The sequence below is a fragment of the Sander lucioperca genome, chromosome 7 (assembly GCF_008315115.2).
Source record: "Sander lucioperca isolate FBNREF2018 chromosome 7, SLUC_FBN_1.2, whole genome shotgun sequence".
Classification (NCBI taxonomy): domain Eukaryota; kingdom Metazoa; phylum Chordata; class Actinopteri; order Perciformes; family Percidae; genus Sander; species Sander lucioperca.
Genome location: NC_050179.1, coordinates 27,711,760 through 27,736,330, shown reverse-complemented (window position 1 = coordinate 27,736,330; position 24,571 = coordinate 27,711,760). Strand labels below are relative to the sequence as shown.

The 24,571-nt window shown below is 42.5% G+C and overlaps 1 protein-coding gene across 1 annotated transcript in view; it reads left to right on the top strand.

The window, feature by feature from the left end:
* The window catches only part of jph3 (junctophilin 3), a 72,765-nt gene that overhangs the window by 1,821 nt on the left and 46,373 nt on the right, over positions 1-24,571 (top strand). Inside the window, exon 2 of the mRNA XM_031310204.2 lies at positions 19,196-19,682. Coding sequence (XP_031166064.1) covers positions 19,196-19,682 — 487 coding nt within the window. The remainder of the gene's footprint in view (positions 1-19,195; positions 19,683-24,571) is intronic.

Below are 24,571 nucleotides of genomic sequence, written 5' to 3'. Positions count from 1 at the left end.
CAGGCAGGCAGATGCATTGTGGGTGATTTGTGGGTGGGTTTGAGTGTGTGTATGAGGATGTGTGAAGCAAACAGTTCCTGTCAAGGAGCGATATTTGAGATTGACTGACAACTGTCGTCTGTGAAAATGACTTGTTACTGGAGAATGATTGACAGGTCGATGACAGTTGCAGATGTGACAGATGTACAATAGGAGTAGTTAGTCCATAGGTGTTCTCGGGTGATCCTTTCTTCTCGAGTTCCTCCTTGCCGTGGTCGTCACACACACACACACACACACACACACACGCACACACACACACACACACACACGCACACACACACACGCACACGCACACACACACACACACACACACACACACACACACACACACACACACACGCACACACACAGAGGCAAAGGGTTGCATCAGGACAGGCTATGAAAATGATTCTCAATCTCTACTCCAATTTTCTCCCTCTGACTCTTACTTTCTCTGTCTTTTTTCTCCTCATCTTATTTCCTCCCAACCCTCACCCCTCACGTCAGCTGCATGAGGACACACTGTGTATTTGGAGGCCTTCAATTCAGGCCATGCAGTCTTAGGAGATGAATAAAAGGTTGCAGGAACAGAGGACAGCAGCTCCCACGTAACAAGTCCCAAGAAAACAAAGTGTTTCTATAAAAACAGATTAAAATACTTCTTTTTCGTCACTGGTAACCTGTATGGATGTCTAAAACCAATCAAAATTTCCAATCACAAAAAAAAAACCCAGATTAAAATGTTGTATTAATCAAACAGAGGGGCAGAGACATCAAATCCATGTCTGCACCCTCGATTTCTCCATTTACATGTACAATGCCAGTTTAATTACTCCTGCATGCTGTGAAATCAAATACACTACAGAAACAAAATGTTCACACTTCAGTGGCAGTGTAGGAGGCTCATTTTCAAATATTATTTCACTCCAAATGAGATGTAGTTAGTGGTGGTTTTAGTTATTCTTTGTCTAAACAAAAGAAGACTTAAGATTATACAACCATTAGTGGCTCCATTAAGCTAAATGCTTAATCAGCATGCTGACATGCTCACTATGACAATGGTAACATGCTGATGCCAAGCTGGTATAATGTTAACAATCTTTAGTTTAGTATGTTAGCATACTAATATTTGCTAATTAGCCCACATATTGTATTTTTCTTTAAAATACTTGGGCTACACAATTTAAAGTGCATGAAAAAGTGTGCACCCGAGACTATGAGCTACTGTACCTTCTGCAAGAATTTGGACAATTGACTGTAATTCTTGTGTATGTTCCGGGGCTGCGCTTTCCCGATCGGCAGATCAGCCAGTGTTTGTTTTGGGGGATTTTAACACGTTCGGTCTGTCACCTCACCTTCCCACCTTTGCAGCAATAATTAGCCACGCTCACTAGCTCCACTTGCATTCTGGACCAGTGCTACAGCAACATACCGGACGCATACAAGGCCAGCCTCCCCATGGAACTTCGGAACATACTGTAATATCATCCTCCTAGTCTTCATCCACTTCAGGGATTGTTCCGGTGCTGCGGGATATTCTGCCGGATCACGCTCTTTTCGAACCGGATGTCCATTACCTTACGCTTTTATTGTGTTGGAATTTATGAAGACTATGGTTAACTGCTCCTCAGATCTCTGCAGGGTAAATCCAGACAGCTAGCTAGACTATCTGTCCAATCTGAGTTTTCTGTTGCACAACTAAAACAACTTTTGAACGTCCACATGTTCCACCAACACAAGTTCCTTCTCGAGGCTATTTTGCAGCAGCACCGTGGCTCTGTCCGGTGCTTAGAGCTGCCCAACTGTGATTGGTTTAAAGAAATGCCAATAAACCAGAGCACGTACCACACGTTTCCATCCCTGTCTGCACTATTTCTTCCCCCAAAAAGGACACAGTGAATAGTTTAGTCAACAGAACTTCAAACCATACTGGACATTTAGTTTTGTGTGGTCTAATAGAACTCCTACCGGATGTCATCACTGGTCTCATCTCTACGTGATGCCATCGCCGACCTCATATCTGTCGCCGACCTCATATCTGTCGCCGACCTCATATCTGTCTCATTCACTCCTTGCCTGTGTTCTTCTCCACTAAGACATATTGTCAAACAAACATTATGTAATCGATTTTTCATTAGTTTTTCCATATCAATAATATTAAGAAATGAATCAGTTGGTATCAAGTGGCTCCCCCTACCCTTCCACCTAATGTTAGACCTACCTGTTGCCTTCCCCTGTCTTTCCTGATCCACCATCCTCACACCTGAATGAAATGAACTCACTGTTAAATATAGCATCCTAAATTCAATTCTTAAATCAGCCTAGTGATAGCATCAGATAAGACAACTGTTATGCAGTAAGGTTGTGCTGCTGTTGAAATTACATTCACATTTTGTATTTTAAATATTTATATTTTATATTTATATTTTTTTCATATTTCTTTATTTTTCTTCTTGCCATTTATTGTGCATGCTACCTTATATTTACCAGTTGTAATTTGACCTTAATAAAATTGAGATATGTCATGCATGGGATTGGTACCATAGGGTTTAACCAAAATCTAAATGTAGCTATCAGCAACATTGGTTTGCATTAAGTTAGCAAACACTAGCCAGTCTGTTAACATGAATATTTGCAAGCCTCCAAGTTTGGTAGCAAATCTGCATAATTCCATGGTAAACCAGAGTTATAGCATTAGTTATGTTTTCCAGATTATTATCATTTATTGCACATGCTACCTTATATTTATCAGTTTTCAGCTCAGCAACCTTGGTTTTACATATTGTAAGCTAGCCGTAAACCCCCATTTGGTTGCTACATTCCCAGTGTTAGCAAACGCTAGCTAGTCTGTATATATAAATATATTTGCAAGCCTCCAAGCACAGACATCACACTTTAAATCCTACCTGTTGCCTCTCACCATCCACTTATTTAACTGCTGTCGCATCCCTTGACATGTCATCTCCTTTTCCCTCTTTCTTTTTCTATTTTTAGCCCCAACAGCTGTTTTGCTTTGCTCTTTTTCCATAGAAGGCAACTTACTACTTGTAAGCTCGTACCTGCTCACTCAGCGCTCACGGCGCCCACCCGCTCCCCGCTCCCTCCCCTCCCCCTCCCTCTTCTATGTCAACATTCTATGATGGAAGCTTATGAGACAGGGCGCCTAATCTAGCCTGTTAGTCCTCTCAAATGTTATATAATAACATTGAGGAAATGCAGAAATGATTTAGAAACGCACAACAGCAGCTACATATTGAAAATACCAAAAAAAGAATTTTTTGGCGCCCCCCATGGTGCTGCGCCCCTATGCGCCGCATATAGTGCATACCCACTTTTTGCGCCACTGCTAGCCAGACCCTCCTCTGCAGTGCTGTGAAGAAAGGTCTGGCAATATCTCCTCCCAACATAGAGACAGAAAGTCAAGTGTGAAAAAACACTCTTGAAAACAGTAGAGCTGAAGATGGAGAGGAGAAGCTTAAGGACTGCTTTGACACCATGGATTGGCAGATGTTTTTTGACGCATGCTTTTATCCACATGAACAAACAGATACAATCACAAGCTATATTAAGTTCTGTGAGGACACTGTTACCACAACTAGGACAGTTAAGGTGTTCAGCGGTAATAAACCATGGCTCTCAAAAGACCTTAAAGTGTGATTCAATGAGAATGGGAGGGTTGCATTTTTGAAAGGTGAAAAGGATTGGTAAAGGAGAAGGAATTTAGATGCAAAGTATTTACAGCGAAAACAGATTTAAGAATAAGGTTGAGCAAAGATTCTGTACAGGCAATGCAAAGCCAGTATGGGAGGGGCTCCATACTGTAAGACAATGGGCAGGGAAAGGAAAAAGCGAAGTATGAAAACTGCAGAGTGGTGAATTTGTTAATGATCTACTAAGGAAGGTACTATGTGAGAGATCCAAGAATAGGCTGCAGTAGGCTAGGGAGCTACAATATGAATCTATTCTGCTATCTGAGAGAGAAATACCCACGTGTCTCTCCACGAAAAGACCTGTGCTTATAGTCTCTGGAGCAACATATTTGAAAGTTTTTTAGACCAGTTGTACCCACTCCCCTGTAGTGTATGGAGAGACTTGTCCCATGTAGGGAATCAACTCGACCAAATCGCACAGGGGAACAGAGGACCCAACAACCAAATCTAGACAACTACCAATAATAACCAAAACCATTAGCTTGTGTTCTTTTTATTGAGTTTTGCTCTGCTTTTAACACTATGCAAATTGACCCTCTTTTAGAGAGACTTAAATAAACATGACATGTTTAGACATGTCTTATTAGGGTGGCTGTGGCTCAGGTGGTAGAGTGGTCGTCGAATGGGAACCAATGGTAAGGTTGGTGGTTTGATACCTGGCCCTGCAGTCCCATGTCGAAGGACAAGACACTGAACCCCGAATTGCTCCCGATGCTGCGCCATCAGTGTGTGAATGTGTGTGAATGTTTATCTGATGAGCAGGTGGCACCTTAGCAGCCTCAGCATGAATGTGTGTAAATGGTTCCTGTACTATGTAAAAGTGCTTTGAGTGGTCGTTAAGACTAGAAAAGCGCTATATAATACAGTCCATTTACATGTATTCATTGGATAGAAGCTTTCTAACTGACCGCCCTCAGAGTTTTAATGAACTACAGTTAAGGCTGATGGGAATGTCATTCATTTTGCAGGTATTTTGTCATAAACCAAAGTATTGTATGGATTTAAATGTTGACCAAATGATGGCGCTAGATAAAAGGGGAACAGAGGTAATACAACTTATCTTTTGGGGAATGTGAATGTCTGTTCTTAAGTTTATAGCAATTCATCCAACAGCTGTGACATTTCACTTAAAAACACATATTTGAACCTCAGGGTTGGTGCTAGAGGAAAAGTCACAGGATCACCCAAGTCATTAGGCTTTGTCCTCTGGGAACCATGAATATGTTTTGTGCCAAACATTCCAGTGGCTGTTGAGATATTTTAATCTGGGCCAAAGTGGTAAATCGACTGACCGGCATTGCCATCCCTAGAGCCATGCTAAACATACAGCCAAAAATCTTCTGGTGGGCATGGCCAGAAAAATGTAATTGCAATACTGTTGAGACACTTGCTATATCCCCAAATCTGACAGTTTTGCTAAATTAAGTGTACCATTTTAATGCATGTAATATATCTGTGACTGTTCTTCATATGACTGCAGTGATATGCTAAAAAATAATAATTATGGCAACAAAATGTACTGTATTATTTTCATGTATGATTCATAATTTTAATATGTAAACATATTTCAAAAGACCCTTAATTTGTAGAATCTATTGAAGCATCAGATTTGCCCTGGAATTAAAATCAATGCCATCAATGCACTTTGAGTCTCTTAGACCGAGGCTCAGGTCAGTCACTGTTAATGACACACCGTGCACCATATGGATTCCTGCTTAAAAATAGATACACACACATACATATGCACTGTGCGTGCAAATATGCACACACACAAAATCTGTCGTGTGAGTTGAGCAACAGAGCTGACAGTAGCATACATGCAGTTAAAGCTTTGTTACATAACTCTACAACTAGCAGGCCAGGTTTTACAATGCCCGCCTGAACCACACACACACACACACACACACACACACACACACACACACACACACACACACACACACACACACACACACAGTCCTGAGCAGCCTGATAAAATCCGCAGACCAGACTGGTTTGAGGGGTTGAATCAGGACAAGGGAGAAGAAGGCAGCTTGACAGACAACCAGACAGATGGGATGGATGGACAGGCGGAGGAAGGGATGAATGGATCAGTTAAATGATGAACAGATAATTGGAAAAATGGCTGGTTAGATGGATGGATGATATCATGATTACTATGAGAGATACTAATCAAGGGAAGAGTGAGATTCCTGCAGAAAGAAAGGGATGGACAAAAATGGACAGCAAAAAACAAAAAGTGATAGGAAGACCGCCCAGAGAGGAACATGTCTGCGAGACTGTAGCTCTGTGAAGTATTTGAACCCACATACTGTAAATGCAGCAGAGATTGGCCTAGTTATGAATGTTTATCTTGCCCCAATAGTACACAGTGTCCTTATTATAAAAGCATGCATTTTTCCATTATATAAATCTATGAGGTAGAATAAAAGGTTTTTACTCAAGCCAGTGCACAAAACCACATAAGAGAAAGATAATAAGAAATAACCATAAAGGATTAATACACACGTTACCTTGCTAAGGCTGACTTACTCAGCTAACATGATTTTTATGTTGCTTTGCTAGCATCTTTGATAAATCAAATCTAGTGTTGGTGGTGTAAATTAGCTCTCCAACCTAAAGTTAGTGAAAGTATTGACTAGTGCTGTCAGTTAAACGCGTTATTAACGGCGTTAACGCAAACCCATTTTAACGGCGTAAGTTTTTTTATCGCGAGATTAACGTTCTGTTTTTTTTTTTTCACATGCTGTTGCAACAACTAGTAACGTTAGAAAAACTACAACACCACACCGGATCTAGCTAGACCGGAAACAAAACAACAGGCACGCCGCACACACTTGTTTGGGCTTGTGAACCGGCCAAAGAGTAGTAGGCTAACGTTAAGTTTTGAGTGGATGGTGAGCGCGAGACGCCGAAATGGATTCCAATAAGATTCTGAATGGAAAGTTTACTTTTAAAAAGTTGCCAAATGGTTCCATTGACAAAACCAAATGATCTGAGTGTTTTGTCGTTGTGAACTGAGCTATCATCACAGCATGTCCAGTCTGAAATACCACTTAATGGCCAAACACACAGCTGATGCGAATTCTCCGCCCCATCGTCAAAGCCAGGCGACAAAAGCACAAAGCAAGCCAATCCACTTTTCCATGTTGATAAGAGCATTAAAATGAGAAAAAAATAATTGGACAAAAAGAAATCTAGGGACATTTAGAATAGATAAAAATGTGCGATAAATTGCGAGTTAACTATGACATTAATGCGATTAAATATTTTAATCGTTTGACAGCACTAGTATTGACATATGAAAGCATCAAACATGCATTGTAGATGAATGAGAATAGAGCATATCCAGTAGTTCCTTGTGCTACAGAGCTACAACGCGCACGGAGATGAGAAGGGTATGTATGGACTTATCTAACTCTGGGGGTTACGGTGAATAAGCTAAAGTCCCAATAAGTCGCCGTGTTCCTTTAAATTGAACGTAAGCAGGGGTTTTCCACACGGAAGTTATTGCAAACAAACATTGCCATTGGGTCTATAGTGATTAACAAAAAAATTATTGACATAACGAGAAGACATAATAAATGTACTTTTAAACTAAAACAAATAGCTTAAATAGGGTAATACGCTCACTTTATATACCATTTAGTGTAAATTAAAAGAAATTGAGTAATGGTGTTGTTTGATTAAGTATTGTATAGTAACATTGGATTTGGCAATATAATAAGCCATGTTATTAATACAGTTTTACACTGAGCTCTGACATAATTTAACGGGAATATATTGCCTTTGCTTTGAATTACAGTAATGCCCGAGAAACTATCAGCTTAATTTGTCCTTAATGAACAAAATGATTGCCACCTACAATTGTAATGAAACTCACTTGTCAGTCTTATGTGATTTAATGGAACACGCTGTGCGCTAGGCTCACTGCCGGTCCCGCTCTCCCCTCCAACTACACCTGATGCCACATTTCTAAGAAACACTCTTCTCATCTCTGCTGTTTGGCTTTCTGTTCCTCTCCTACATTTGCCAACATTCCTCTCTCCTCTCCTCCCACCTCTCTCTTTCCTCCCTCGCTCAACTGCATTTGCACGGAGCCGCTCTATACAGTAGGGTTTCCATAGCAACGCTCACCGACATGCAGCAGGTCAGCGTGTCACGAGGGACTGAGTGTTCCTCACTGCTATTGGCCGACCAGCCGGCTCTACCAGGCTTTGATTGGCTGGCTTGGCCTTCTGGGCTAATGGTGTTTACTGAGATGAAAAGCTAAACTGACTGATTACCAACCACACACACACACACACACACACACACACACACACACACACAGAGAGAGAGAGAGAGAGAGAGAGAGAGAGTGAGAGAGTGAGAGAGAGTGAGTGAAGAGATTACAGCAGTAGTGGTTGTTGTATCGGACTAGCTAATACACCACACACAGTGCCAAAGGCACAGAAACTCACTCAACTATCCCTTATTTCATGAATACTTCACCAAACCCCGAAAAGAAAACAGTTTGACACCATTTATATCAAGGCACATCCAATCACAGAAGCTTCATTGAACGATGCTCACTGTGACAGCTTCCTGGAGCCTCCTTCCTGTCCCCCAGCTGTTGGCAAATACGCCACAACAACATTATAATTGTCCTACATCAACATATCTTGCTGGCTTGCTAAAGGCTGCTATCAGTGCAGTAATTATTCCAGCTCTGACCATGTTATGTAAGCGGACATAATAAATTCAGTTTTCATGTTTAAATACACCCAGCAACTACATAAATTATTATCTAGGCTGAGACATGACAGGTGGGCCAAATGAAGTCATGTAATGGTTAGACATGATGTGTGGAAGCTTGATGACAGGTGCATGTTTAAGACTGTATTTGAGAGAATGTATTTGCAGCCTATTTGAGCATGTGGGAGGAAGCTCTTCAGCTAACAGTGATCACTGTGTTTTCTTTTTATATCATCCTGTAACTAAGACGTGTTTCTCTGGAGCACTCAGCCATGCATGTAGATGAGTTACGTTCAGTTCATGTCCAAATTTTTGTGCTCTGTAAAATGTCTTTGATTGTTGTCAATTGCCAACAAGAATAGAAAATTGGGCAGTAGGCTACTAGGCATCCCTGACCCCCAGTCTTCACTTCAAAAGTATTTGTGAGTTCGTTATGAGGTCATTGCCTCATTTGTTTTTGATCGTTTTGAAAAACGTGACTGATGAACCACAATGTTGAAGAATATTCCAAAGAGTCTTCCTGTCCATGCCAATAAATACTCCTTAATTACATGAATATAGAGCGGAATGCTATATTCCATCATTGCTCAATCATGATACACAGAGTTAAGATTTCAGTACAGGATCTGTCTGTCTCTGTGAAATCCAGCGTGCTGCTCCTGAAGCTGAATGCAGCTGAATGCTGACTAATTCCTTTACTCTGCTCAAGATGATCCTGTTAAGCACTTTGCCTGGTATCGGTAGGAGTGTGACCCCTCTATAGTTTTCACCGTTGCTGTGGTTGCCATGTATTGCACTCTGTATTTTGTAAAGAAGGGAGGTTGGCAGGTCCTGCTGCCTTTCCAAATTCCCGCACGGCACCTTTAAATCCATCCTCTATACTTGGTACACTTGTTCTAAGTAGATACAGTATGTCCGTTCTTTAATTGTGTCTTCTTGGTCAAGGATGGCTGTTGAGGGGACTGTAGGTGTTCTTGCCCGCCACTTGATGTCCTAGGTGCCTTTTTAAGGTTGTTTTCAATCTTGTATATACTAGGGCTGACAAGTGACAATCAATAAAAAATTGTAATCATTAATTGCATGATTGTCCCTAGTTAACTTACACATGTTTTATCTGTTCTAAATGTACTTTAAAAGGGATATTTTTCAAATTTGTAATGCTCAAGTGGTATGTGAGACTTGACGGACTCTGGTGGTAACTCAATTCACATCAACAGAACATGCAACTAACCTTTAGTCTTGTTGAGAGAACCACCTAGTAGGGCTTTGAAACTCAACTTGCCATTTCTTAATTTTTCATTTCCGCTCAAGGAGTGAAGCCCCTTGATGTGCTCACGGAGAACTTTACGGTTGTCCACAACGTTACTGCTGCATCGCTTCCTGATTTCCAAAACTATGGTGCAGCCTAAGGCCAAAATCACAGAATGCAAGCGGGAAAAAAATTAATTAGTGGCATTAAAAGGAATTTGCGTGAAAGTCTGAATATATTAAATGAACCTTGAATATATTGAATGAACCTTGAATATATTGAATGAAAGTCTGAATATATTGAAAAGAAGTCTGAATATATTGAATGAAAGTTTGAATATATTGAATGAATGTCTGAATATATTGAATGGAGGTCTGAATATATTGAATTAAAGTCTGAATATATTAAATGAAAGTCTGAATATATTGAATGAAAGTTTGAATATATTGAATGAAAGTTGAAATGGAATCTGACGTCATTGTCTGCCGCCATCTTGTGTTTTCGCTGTGATTAATCCAACCAAAGTGTGACACTATGAGCGAATCAGCAAGAAATCTAGTGTCAGCAATTTTGAGCAATGAAGAGATTATTAACACACTGGCGAATGCATGTACGGGCTGAAACACTGGTAACGGTAACCGTATCCAGTACCGTTCTCCCAATGAAGAAGTTTATTCACTTTTTCATCGTGGAAGAATGAAAGGAACCTCTCTGGTCAGGCAGGTCCCTTTCATCAGGCTAACGTCAATATGCCTTTCATTCAATATATTCAGACTTTCACTCAATATATTTAAGGTTCATTAAATATATTAAGACTTTCATTCAATATATTAAGACTTTCATTCAATATATTCAGACTTTCATTCGACATATTCAGACTTTCATTCAATATATTCAGACTTTCATTCGATATATTCAGACTTTCATTCAATATATTCAGACTTTCATTCATTCAATATATTCAGACTTTCATTCAATATATTCAGACTTTCATGACTTTCATTCAGACTTTCATTCAATATATTCAGACTTTCATTCAATATATTCAGACTTTCATTCAATATATTCAGACTTTCATTCAATATATTCAAGGCATTCAGACATATAAAGGGCCTAAGCAGAATCTCTTAAACGGATGAGGGACCATTAAAAGTTTAAGAGATTCTGCTTAGTGCGCAGTGATTTAAACAGGCAGTGGTTTAGCTTTAAATTGACTTCCCTTGCTTTCAGTGTTGACCATAATCTAGCTTGCCTGTTCAGCATATCTGCTATGTCTCTGTCTGGCTTATGTTGGTTTATCCTACCTGTCAGTTGTCTTGTCTACCTGTCTTACCTGTCTGAGCAGTTGTTGCTTTTCTCCCCAGCTGTGTCCTGGTTACCTGATCTTATGGATTATACTGACATTTCTTACTTACACATGCAGTGCACCAGACTTACTTATTTCTCCTAAAAGCATTGCAAATATATCCACACATCAGTTCATAAAAAAGTGACACATCACCCATGAAAGGTGGATGGTAGACAAAGAAAATCCACCAAGGAGGTGGATTTTGTCTACCATCCACCTTTCATGGGTGATGTCGTACAAAGCTTTTTTTTCTTTCTTTTTTCTCACAGATGCGCTCCAATTGTACAGCGAAGAAAAGTATTTAAAAGCGTAACTTGTGCTTTGGTGTTTGGTTTTTTAGGGCCATTGCTAATACGTTCCTACTCTACTACCAACCCCACTGCAGCCTTTAGCTTATGTAATGGGAGTGGTTTGATGTTTGTAGTGAGGATTAGCGGTGCAGTATGAATCATGAAAATTCTAAATATCTATCTTGGAAGTTTGCCCTGCACCACTGCTGATACAATACTAACTGGACATGAGAGAGTTTGCCCTGGAAGCACCAGGGATGGCATGGTGCTGCAACTTCTCTAAAACTCTTTAGGGACTGTATGAAAATTCAGGAGGGCCAGAAAAGAGCTTTTCACTGGTAGTCTCACCTTATTTTTTGAGAGCTGTGGCGGGTCTTTTCATTTTTCTCACCCCAGTTTTATGTTTCATTTCCTTGCAGATTAATGAAAGAAGGCTAATTTGAAAACATTATATTGAGCCATTTTTCTCAAACAAAGTCACACAAAATCACCTCATCACTGTTTAAATGTCTGTAAAAGCACAGATGTAAAGAGTAACCAATAGCACTGATTTATGGAAAAAAATAAAAATGATAAAATATGGAAAGTTTCCATATTCCACTTTTTATTTATTTAATTTTTTTAAACCTTGTTTTTTTTAGAAAACTTGTGTTTCCATTGGAAACACATGGTTTCTGCCTGACAACAACAATATTGTTATAGGGTGCACCATCTTAATTTCATATTATTGGTGAATTGTTGTACCAGTGAGATATTGGGGGAGGGGTATTGCCAGATTATTTCTTAGTCAAGGGGTGAGTGTATATAAAACACTATAAAAATTGTGAAACATAAGGTTCAGCCCCACTTCCCATATCGATCATTTTCATACAGTACCTTATTCAGGATTTTTTCTGCATAGATAAAGTTTTGGCGTCCCCCAAAGAGGTTTATAGCCAGCGCCAAAGAAAAATCACCAGCGCCAAAACGTCTGATTTTCAGCAGCCAGCCTCCCTCTCATCCACAGCTGATACAGCTGATGCTGATAAGACCACTAAACTGCATCGTTTTGAATGGAAGTGAACGCTCTGCTGTGAAGCTAGCGCTAACAGGATCTCCGTTTGCAGAGTTCAGGCTGTAACGGGCTCTCCCGGTGATCATGCTGCTCTGGGGGACCAGCTGCACAGCGAGAAGCTGCTGCTGACGGGCGCAGAGCTCCGATTGCTGTCTGTCTGTGCGGCCATCTGACGACATCAGTATTAAATTGAAACAGTTTCATGACCGGTTGAAAATGTCTCATAGTCGCGTTAAATAGTAGTCCAATTCGGTGTCGTGGTACAGTTAGTTTTAACACCTGATGTGAAGTGTAGGCCTACGGGAGTACACATGAAAACCCTGAACAAGCGACGTCGTTCCGCACCCTCTTTCTGCTGTGCCCCATTCACACTTTTTCACTATGAAGGTTAAACTCTGCAATTTATCCGCAGTTCACATGCATGCATGAACTGTGGTGGTCCGTTACACTGTAGGCTCAACATTACTGATATGTTTTTGATCAATATAATGTAGAAAAAATTACACTTCATAACGTTTTGTTTCCATAAAATGATTGTATTATTGTACAAATTAGCAGAAAAAGCAGTAGCCTATGTAAGTCAATCCTACATTTTTCAACTTGGGAGCAAAAGATGCTCCTTGGGGAAAAAAAGTGACCATAAGCCCTGTTTATAGGCCTACTGATTAAACAACTGGACTTTGGGGTCAAGTGTAGTCCATCCGGGCCCATGTCCTGGATGTGGAAGCTCCCTTACTGGAATACTGAATATAATGATATTTCATTATATTTTGTATTTTGAATTGTTACCTGTCATCAGAATTTTGTGATTTCCTTGCCATAAATATAGCCATTTTTACAAGAAATTGGTGCCTAAAAATGTATCAGAATGCAGGAATTGAAGTCTTTTACGCTCAAAATTTCCTGGGGAAGGACCCCCAGACCCTTCTGCTTAATGTGTGCCCCCCCAAAGGCCCATTCTAAGCCAGTAAAAACCCTGTTATTATTATTTGTAATCTGATTTTTTATTATTCTTATTATCGTTGTTGTTGTAATTACACATTTCTTAGCTGTGGTAATGGAGCATTGGGTGAGAACTGAAAAAATGTAAACCGCTGCTACTGAAAGCCCCACTGGCACAAACAATCTGATAATTAAAGTAAACTGAGTGAGAAACTCCACCTTGTGTTGTCTAATCTTACTCTACCTCCTCATTTCTCTCCCATACACAAACACAGACACTCCTCCGACATGCAAGTGCTGACATGGTGAAACAACACATTAATAATTCATAAAATAACCAATTTCAACTCCTTCATAGTCCGTCTTGCTCCATGCTTTCTTTTTCTTACCGCTGTGCTTCACAAATCAATATTTAGAGGTGTAAAGCAGTAACAGAGAAGCTACTGTGCGATAATATAACGTACATGAACTACTTTGAATCATCTGGAACTAGTGAAAAGATAGAAAAATGGTTTCTACTGCTGTATCCTTAGAATGAAACACATACCTTTTTAACCTAGAAATAGAGAACAGACGTGCACATTTGTTAAAGAGACAATTATGAATTCAGCCTGGGGGTTGGCGCGTGATTAAATTGCTGTGCCTCTGTGATGTTTCCGCAGCTTTGATCTCTCCGTGTTAACTCTTTCCGTGCGGCTGCCTCGTGCCCGCGGTAGCCTCAGCCTGGGTTATAGGCCCATATGATTTGAGAGTGCTTCCTGTTTGGCCTCCAGGCAGAATCACAGAAATCGTTTTGGCATGTGAGTTGTGAAGCAGATTCTCCTCACAACTGTAGGCCCGGGGTTGAAGCCTTCACATATAGGCTACAGAAGTCAATTTTGTTCAATACAACAGTGACAGGTTCATATTGAAAATGATGAGAGGAGGATAACTTAATCTGCTGTTGCCTGCTGTCTGCCAGGCAAGTAAGGCATTTTTTGTTGAAAAGTACAAAAATAGGCTACTGATTTTTTTCTGGCTGTTTAAAGTGTGTACCTCAGTCTGGCTGGTGCTAATGTTTTCTAGCGTTTCCATGTAATGCACTGAATTCACAAAACTGCCTGTGAGACTGTATCTTTTAGCACCATGGAGAGCGACATGCTCACATTGGAAAAGCAGCCTAGTGCCCACTGAATATTTACTCAGGCATTATTGATTGAGGGTGGCATATGCTTCCAAGGAATCATAAAAAAGCAAAAACCCACACACTGCTTTACATATATTTATTCACTCACACACTAAGTTGCCAGTTTTGTAGTTACACCTATAGCGAAAACTAGTGCAGTCTGATACAACAGATAATAATTTAAGAGAGGTGTTCAACTTCATGGTTATTTTGGAGGCTGTAGTTTGTGGTGCTGTTGAACCGTATTGTGTTATACTGAGTTGTTTTTCTACTATTTACAGTAGTCCAAATGGTGCGGACAAAATGTTAGAAACACTGTCTGTGTCCAGAATGAGTCACTATTCACTTTTTAGAGAGCTTTTTTGTGGTCAGACATTTTTTCTATAGTGTCCGAATTGTAATTCAAATTTGTGGACTACATTTTAGGGCACTTATTGTTTCCCACAATGCAGTGTAATATCTAGTGAACATCAATGCTCACTACAATATTAAAACTATACCACTCACATTCTTGAACATTAATATAGCTCGCAAATTAATCATTTTGTAGGTAAGGGGATGTCAGATAGTTACAAATATGTTACCTGGCTCTTGCTGGATTGTTGTTTTGGAAGAATAAAGTAATGGGAAACTGCAATAGGCGAACCATGAGTGTATTATATTAGAGGCGACTCAGTTTACACTTGCTGCCTTAGCAACGGTAGCACAGAGACAATGACCTGCGTCGTGTCTGAGAGTGTAATTGTATTTTGCCAATGAGCTCACTATATAGTCCTCTACAGAGAACTCCCTGATATAGTGAGTAGGGAGTAGCGAATGAGTGAATATTTCCGGACACAGCCTCTGTCTACTAACTTACTAACTTAGGTAGCTATAAAACTTTAGAGTGTAGTTTCATTCAATATTTTACAAATAGGGGGACAAATGCATGTAAAATCCTTTGTGGGACTTTACTAAAACTGTATAACATTTCAAAATTGTCCTTGATTCCTATGCAAAATGTTTATTGGGATAAGTGACATCTGTAGTTTTACCCTCACTCGTGAACAAGACTGAGATACTTGAACTCCTTCACTTGGGGCAGCAACCTGATCCCCACCTGGAGGGAGAAATCCACCGTTTTTTGGCAGAGAACCTGATAGGGCTAGGTACCGAATTCGGTTTTTAGGCACTGACTGAATTGCCTCCATAGTATCGAGTATCGAAAAATGCCTCGTCATTCAATACCAAATTTCAATACCTAAGGAGAAAGTCTCACCAGTGTCAGTGAGCCAATAAGCATGTAGCATGCTTCTACAAAGATCTAATAATGCTGCTGATTGGCTGTCTAACGTTACACGTCGTAGAGACACGCAGGTTAAAACTCTATGTTATGCACAGAGACGGATCACGCAGTAGGAGCTGAAAAATAAATAAAAAGATTTGTGCCGTAATGTGTAATGTTGTAATTTCTTTTCTTTTTTTTTAATAAAATTGCTATTAAAAAAAGTATTGTTTAGGAACCGGTATCAAAGTCACGGTATTGGTATCAGTACCGGTATCGAAGAGTTTTTTAACGATACCCAGCCCTACTGAAAACGTGTTTGACTCCCGCACTACCCCCCACAGGACCCTTTTTTAGTATACAAGAAATCAACATACATACAGTTTTATTGTTTACAGAAAATGAATAATTGCTCTGTCGGACATCAATCAAACTGCAACTTAAAGTAACGGTTCATCATTTTTGGAAATATGCTTATTTGATTTCTTACCGAGAGTTAGGTGAAAAGATTGATACCACTAACTTTTGCATGGTGAATATGAAGTTACAACTAGCACTGGGTTAGCTTACAAAGGTAACAAAATCCGTCTAAAGCTCACTGATTTGTACTGCAATTAGTCAGGGGTTTTCTTCATTTTAAACATCAACAACAAACAAACAACTTTTCAGTTTATGACCAGAAATATGACCTGTAGCAGACAGGAGATTTTTTTTCCTCTCTGTCTGATTCTACCTATTTCTGCACTGTCAGCAGAAACACTCACACAGAAGCACAGGTGATGTTCTGTCTCTGGATATTCAGGACTGGCTCTCTTTTGAGTTGCCCTGTCTCACTCTTCTGTTCAAGCATGCTGGCGGTCATTTAATAAAATTGGTAATCTTGTCACACTGTTGCACGTGTGTGTGTGTGTGTGTGTGTGTGTGTGTGTGTGTGTGTGTGTGTGTGTGTGTGTGTGTGTGTGTGTATGTGTGTGTGTGTGTGTGTTCTTTGATCTGTCTGTCATATGGTCGTACAGCTGTGTGCTGACATGATTACAAAGGCCTGGCCAGATGTGCCGGCCAGCTGTCTATGACACAGACTGTTTTTGTTTATGTGTGTGTGTATGAGCCATAAAAGGCAGCATATTGTCCTAATGCCAAGGGCAGGTTCAGAAACACCACCACTTCTCACTCAAGTTTTTTAACAGCACTGTGGATGTGCTTGTCGTGCCTGTGTCTTACATCTTAAGCAAGAATCCTATTGGCTTCTAACATTGGCTACATTCAGCACTTCCCACTTCACTGACACTTGAGCCCACAAGGGAAATGTTTGTGTGTGTTTGCGATAGAGACGTGGTTGCAGTCCTTATATGGCCATGTAGTTTGGTTAGAGCGAGTGCGTTTGCTACAGAATGAATCAGAGGGCTGTTACATCAGGGGTATGGGCAGGCGGGATGGATCACTTGCAATCCTATTGGAACACACACTTCTGTTTGAGTCTGTGCGTGTGAGAGAGAGAGAGAGAGAGAGAGAGAGAGAGAGAGAGAGAGATGAAAGACAGAAACACACACACTCAGATGGCCTACTTTTCAGAAACAGGGATGTAAGGACTATTATGCAGCAGTGAGTGCCGGTAGTGCAGAGACACGGTGTGAATGAATGGAGAGGATGGACAGAAAAGAGGAAGTTACTCCCATGTACAGTACTCAAGTTAGTACTTTGTCAAATAATTTTATATAAAATATGATTATATACACATCACAGAGAGGAAATGGAGTACTCTGATACTGCTGTTAAATTATTGCAGTTATATATAGGTAAAAAAACATCTTTTGTCAATAAGAATCACCATGCATTAAAAAGGAAAGGAGGTGTGTGTGTGACGGCTGAGATTGTTTGTTCAAAACAGCAATGCCGGACGTGATAGACAGATGGTTCATCCAATCACCTGCCAAAATTTTTGTGAAAGTGCCTTTCCAAACGGAAAAGTGACTTCACTGGTCTCCGTCGAAGTACATGGCGTCACTGTGTCCATTTCTTGATGATGGGGAGTGAGATTGGTTAGGGTAAGAATATCAGGATAAGCCAATCAGTGGCCAAGTAAGGATGAGTAGGGCGGGACATTCCTAGCCATCCTAGGAAACGCAAATGTGCGTCTCATGCACTGCATGGGAGATCCGGAAGTTCCCATAGAAAAGCTCAGGTAAGCAGCTGTGCGCTGCTCTTTAATGGAGGTGAGGTGGTAAACCAGATGTACATTTGCCAAACCAGCCACTCCTCCTCCTTGAGGTCTTGTAAAACCTAAAAGCACTGTTTGAAAACACTTATGATAAAGCATAAGTCTCACCTTTGTGTCGGTTGTCCAACTTTTCATCTTCTTCGCCTCATTGTGGTGTGCCAAGCCGTAATGGGGTTATTACTGCCACCCTGAGGCCAGATTTATGCTTTATCGGTTTTACAAGATTATGCACCCACACAAACGGCCGAATGCCTGATCCTTACGCCTGGTTAGTTTATGAAATTGCAATTTAGTCTGATTATCAGGCTGCAACAAAAAAAAGGGCCACAACATGAGCCATAATGCTTAGCTGATATTGAAATTACCAAAAGCCAAGTGATACAATGCAAACCTGGGGGTTTTGTTGCCTTTGAATGTCTTGGGGCCCTGCGGCAGTTGCCCATTTTTAGGTTGTTTGGTAATCAAGCTTTGTATCGGCAACTGTCGAGATAAGACTTTTGTTTCCCTTCTGTGCAATGCAAGATGGTAGTTAGCTCTTGAGTTAGTGACCACTGATTGTACACTACACCTGGAATACATTGTGGGATAATTTTAGTAGTGATGGCCGGACAGCTAGCTGCTCACTTAGTAGCCTTGCTTTGCCAAACCTTCCTCCACATCTCTGCGTAGGAGGTTCTGGCTAGTCCACACAACATTCTAGGATGCTCTGGTTTATTGGCATTTCTTTAAACCAATCACAATCGTCATGGGCGGCGCTAAGCACCGGGCAGCGCCACAGTGCCACTGAAAAATAGCCTCGGAACGTGTACGTTCAGAAGATCTTTTAGTCTTGCAACAGAAAACTCAGATCTGTCTCGATTTACCCTGCAAAAATCTAAGGAGCAGTTAACCATAGTCCTCATAAATCAATGGGAGTTTAAAATCCCAACACAAAGAAAGCGGAAGGTACCTGATATCCGGCCGAAAAGAGTGAAATCCGGCACAATTTCTGGCGGCACGGATATAGACTACTCACTTAGTGACCTGTATCTGCACTCTGTAAGGCTATTTTTCATCTAAGATTTCTGTTGTTGTAGTCATCCTGTGTAGCCTATGCAGCACCAATTTTAAAATCCTGATAAATAATCAGACCACAGCTACTACAGAGAAAATATTTATGTAGAATTGGTATTGGTAATTGTTCTCCTTTCTCGTTAGGAACATTTCAAGGCCAGTGGGTTGGCGGGATGCGGCATGGCTACGGAGTTCGCCAGAGTGTCCCATACGGCATGGCGGCCGTCATCCGCTCCCCACTCCGTACTTCCATAAACTCTCTCCGCTCCGGTTCGGAGCACAGCAATGGTACAGCTCTGCTGGACCGGACCGGGGCAGTGGTTCCTGGTCCTCCTCCTGTTCCTGGCACTTTGACCACCAGCGTCTCCATGTGCAGCACGGGCAGCAGCGGCAGCAGCCCCGCTGTGTCTCGGGGAGGTTTTGTGCTGACGGCACACAGCGAGGCTGAGCTGCTGAAGGGGAAGAGAAAAGGCGGGCTGTTCCGGAGGTCCATCCTGTCTGGGCTCAAGCTGAGGAAGTCCGAGTCAAGAAGCTCCCTGGCCTCCCAGAGGTCCAAACAGAGCTCGTTCAGGAGCGAGGCTGGGATGAGTACTGTGTCCTCTGCTGCATCTGATATCAACTCCACTATCAGGTAATACCAGGAGTAGATGATGAAGGGGGTGGGGTGTGCAAGCATTACTGCAGGTCACGTAGCGGTATGGTTAGGTTTTCCAACAGAAAAGTTGTTTAGCCTGGTGGCAAGTGTCTTTTTTATTTATTTTTACGAGGGCCTGGCTTGGGCCAAACACAGACTAATGGCAGCATCAAGGTAGCGCCCCATAGTTTCTGTGCTAACAGAATTATGGATGGAATCACGAAATTAAGAATTTAAAAAGCTATAAGACAGATTCCATAGGGCCCTACTTACATATTTCAAAATATGACTACGTCTTAGTTTCCAACCGCTTTAAAAACATCTTAAAATATATTAAAAATACTTCCCAGTGGCTTAGGCCTGGTGGGGGGCAACTTAGGCCTAGTGGGCCACCAGGCTTGCAACCCACTGGGGGAAACACTGATGGTCTACTAGTTAGTGACTAGGTTATCTTCAAACTGAAGGTATAGAAGAAAATCACAAGGATACAATGAAAGTCTTGGTTTATATTGCAACCCAGTACCCTAGGAATTACATCCATATTGGAAAATGTCACACCTTACAGTTTATGTCCAATGCCAACATTCAGTGCCAATTCAGGAAGTGCATTGAGTCTGACTTTGATGCAAGACTTGGGAGTTTGAGGCCCATCACAAACCAATGATTAATGCCTGGCTTTTTACTAGCTGTAACTATGATCTTTCCCAAACTAATTTTCATGCACAGCTTATGTTGGATGTGAGAATTTAAAAAATGCTGGCATTGAAACTAATCAAGGTTTTTGCTGAATTGTCCAACATTGAGGTTGTTGTCTGCCAATAAAGTTGTGTATTGTTTTTTTTATTATTATTATTTTTGGGCATTTTTAGGCCTTTATTTGACAGGACAGCTGAAGACATGAAAGGGGAGAGAGAGGGGGGAAATTACATGCAGCAAAGGGCCACAGGTCGGAGTTGAACCCGGGCCCGCTGCGTCAAGGAGTAAGCCTCTGCATATGGGTGCCCGCTCTACCAACTGAGCTTTCCGGGCGCAGCGATCAAGTTGTGTATTGTTATACACAACATAGCTTTGTCACATACTATGTCAAATGTACACACTTTTTCTGTTAGGTCAAAAACGTTTCCTGGTTCATCTTTTTCTTTGCATTAATTTAATTTTGGGGGCACCCACCCAACAATTCCACAAGCCCCCCAGTATCCCGTTTCATGCAGAAACATGTCAAATTAATTTTCACGCCATTTCATGGAAACATTAAATCCTACATACATACATCCTACTATACTTATATTGTTTATATTTTTTTTATCCTTCTTATATTTGTATGTGTGACATGCTCCAACAACACCATGACAAATTCCTCGTATGTGCAACGTACTTGGCAATAAAGCCCTTTCTGATTCTGATTCTGATTCTGATTCTACATACTGTACTTGACTTGACCGCATTACATGGTGGTGACACGGAATGTGTGAAAATTCCGTGTGACCACCACGGAAAACAATGCCAATGTAAAGTCAATGAGAAGATGACGCAGATGACATATGTACGTTTGTTTGTGTGGAAAGCCCGCTTTTATTAAGCAACTTTAGGAAGGCATTCGGAAATGTCAACAGATGAGCGCATCAACGCACACAGGGCAACAAGTGCACATTAACACAGACGCACACAAGAGGCCCAATCATATCGCGCTGATGTGACCGAGCCCGACCCAAATAGAACCATCCATCCATCTTCGTCCGCTTATCCGGTCTTGGGTCGCAGGGGTAGCAGCTCCAGCAGGGGACCCCAAACTTCCCTTTCCCGAGCCACATTAACCAGCTCCGACTGGGGGATCCAGAGGCGTTCCCAGGCCAGGTTGGAGATATAATCCCTCCACCTAGTCCTGGGTCTTCCCTGAGTCCTCCTCCCAGCTGGACGTGCCTGGAACACCTCCCTAGGGAGGCGCCCAGGGGGCATCCTTACCAGATGCCTGAACCACCTCAACTGGCTCCTTTCGACGCGAAGGAGCAGCGGCTCTACTCCGAGCTCCTCACGGATGACTGAGCTTCTCACCCTCTCTCTAAGGGAGACACCAGCCACCCTCCTGAGGAAACCCATTTCGGCCGCTTGTACCCTGGATCTCGTTCTTTCGCTCATGACCCAACCTTCATGACCATAGGTGAGAGTAGGAACGAAAACTGACCGGTAGATCGAGAGCTTTTCCTTCTGGCTCAGCTCTCTTTTCGTCACAACGGTGCGATAAATTGAATGTAATACCGCACCCGCTGCGCCGATTCTCTGACCAATCTCCCGCTCCATTGTTCCCTCACTCGCGAACAAGACTCCAAGGTACTTGAACTCCTTCACTTGGGGTAAGGACTCATTCCCTACCTGGAGAAGGCACTCCATCGGTTTCCTGCTGAGAACCATGGCCTCCGATTTAGAGGTGCTGATCCTCATCCCAGCCGCTTCACACTCGGCTGCGAACCGATCCAGTGAGTGCTGAAGGTCACAGGCCGATGATGCCATCAGGACCACATCATCTGCAAAAAGCAGCGATGAGATCCCCAGCCCACTGAACTGCAACCCCTCTCCACCCCGACTACGCCTCGATATCCTGTCCATAAATACTACAAACAGGATTGGTGACAAAGCGCAGCCCTGGCGGAGGCCAACTCTCACCTGAAACGAGTCCGACTTACTGCCGAGAACCCGGACACAGCTCTCGCTTTGGTTGTACAGAGATTGGATGGCCCTGAGAAGGGACCCCCTCACCCCATACTCCCGCAGCACCTCCCACAGTATCTCCCGGGGGACCCGGTCATAGGCCTTCTTCAGATCCACAAAGCACATGTAGACCGGTTGGGCATACTCCCAGGCTCCCTCCAGGATCCTTGCGAGAGTAAAGATCTGGTCCGTTGTTCCACGACCAGGACGGAATCCGCATTGTTCCTCTTCAACCTGAGGTTTGACTATCGACCGAACCCTCCTTTCCAGCACCTTGGAGAAGACTTTACCAGGGAGGCTGAGAAGTGTGATACCCCTTTAATTGGCACACACCCTCTGGTCCCCCTTTTTGAAAAGGGGAACCACCACCCTTAAAGCTCTGGGTGTGGAACCTCCACACCCAGAGCTTTAAGCATTTCTGGACGGATCTCATCAATCCCTGGGGCTTTGCCACTGTGGAGTTGTTTAACTACCTCAGCAACTTCCACCAGGGAAATTGACGACAATCCCCCATCATCCTCCAGCTCTGCCTCTACCATAGAGGGCGTATTAGTCGGATTTAGGAGATGATGGAGACACATGGAGAGGCGTGATTGGGAGGAATGGCCTCCCTGATCTAAACCAGAGTGGTTGTTTGTTGTTGGACTTCTGTGCTAGTCATGGATTGTCTATAACGAACACCATGTTCGAACATAGGGATGCTCATAAGTGTACTTGGTACCAGAGCACCCTAGGCCAAAGGTCAATGATCGATTTTATAATCGTTTCATCTGATCTGAGGCCGTATGTTTTGGACACTCGGGTGAAGAGAGGGGCAGAGCTGTCAACCGATCACCATCTGGTGGTGAGTTGGGTCAGGGGGTGGGGGAAGACTCTGGACAGACCTGGTAAGCCCAAACGGGTAGTGCGGGTAAATTGGGAACGTCTGGAGGAGGCCCCTGTCCGACAGACTTTCAACTCACACCTCCGGCGGAGCTTTTCGTGCATCCCTGTGGAGGCTGGGCGCATTGAACCCAAGTGGACAATGTTCAAAGTTTCCATTGCTGAAGCTGCGGCGAGGAGCTGTGGTCTTAGGGTCTTAGGTGCCTCAAGGGGCAGTAACCCACGAACACCGTGGTGGACACCGGTGGTCAGGGAAACCGTCCAACTGAAGAAGGAGTCTTTCCGGGATATGTTATCCCAGAGGACTCCGGAGGCAGTGGCAAGGTACCGAAGGGCCCGAAGGGCTGCAGCCTCTGCCGTGAAAGAGGCAAAGCAGCGCATGTGGGAAAAGTTTGGAGAAGACATGGAGAAGGACTTTCGGTCGGCACCAAGGTGCTTCTGGAAAACCGTTCGCCACCTCAGGAGGGGGAAGCGGGGAACCATCCAAGCTGTGTACAGTAAGGATGGAACGCTGTTGACCTCAACTGAGGAGGTAATAGGGCGGTGGAAGGAGCACTTTGAGGAACTCCTAAATCTGACTAATACGCCCAAATAAATCATCATTTCTAAATATCTGTCCGAACCCGTCCCGGCCATCGGGTCCCGTCGGGCTCGGGTCGGGTATCAATCCTCCAGTTGGTTGGGGTGGTGGATGGGTCACACACAGGACTTTCACCCAGGAGACCAGGGATTGTGTCCCGTGTGTCACGTTTCAACCGTCGCTTTCTTCTTTTACTAAACCCAACCGTCCCGTTCATCTTTTACTAAACCCAACCGTCCCGTTCTTCTTTTCCTAAACCCAACCGTCTCGTTGTTGTCCCGCGTGTCATGGAAACGTAAGCCCACCCACAACCTTTTCCTTAACTTAAGGGGCCGTGTTCATTTCACAGAATTTTTCCATGGGCCCATTACGGAATTTTCAGCCATCCGTGTTCATTTCACGGAATTCTTCCGTGGGCCCATCACGAGATTTTTTGCGATTCCGTGAAACTGCCACCGATTTTGAGTTAAGGGGCCGTGTTCATTTCACGGAATTCTGTGAGATCAGGTTGGCTGGGTACTTTAGAAATGAAAAAGGAAAGGCTGTTTCATTCATCGTGTGATGAATCAATTGTGTACCATTGGAAACACTAAAATTCCAAGTACACTGGATTGAGGCAGCTTATTTTTAAAGGAACCAATTACTAGAGGACAAGAGTCAGCAGCTCTTAACCTTGTTTGTTGGCAAAGTGGCTGTCAGCAGCTTATCAGGTCTGATT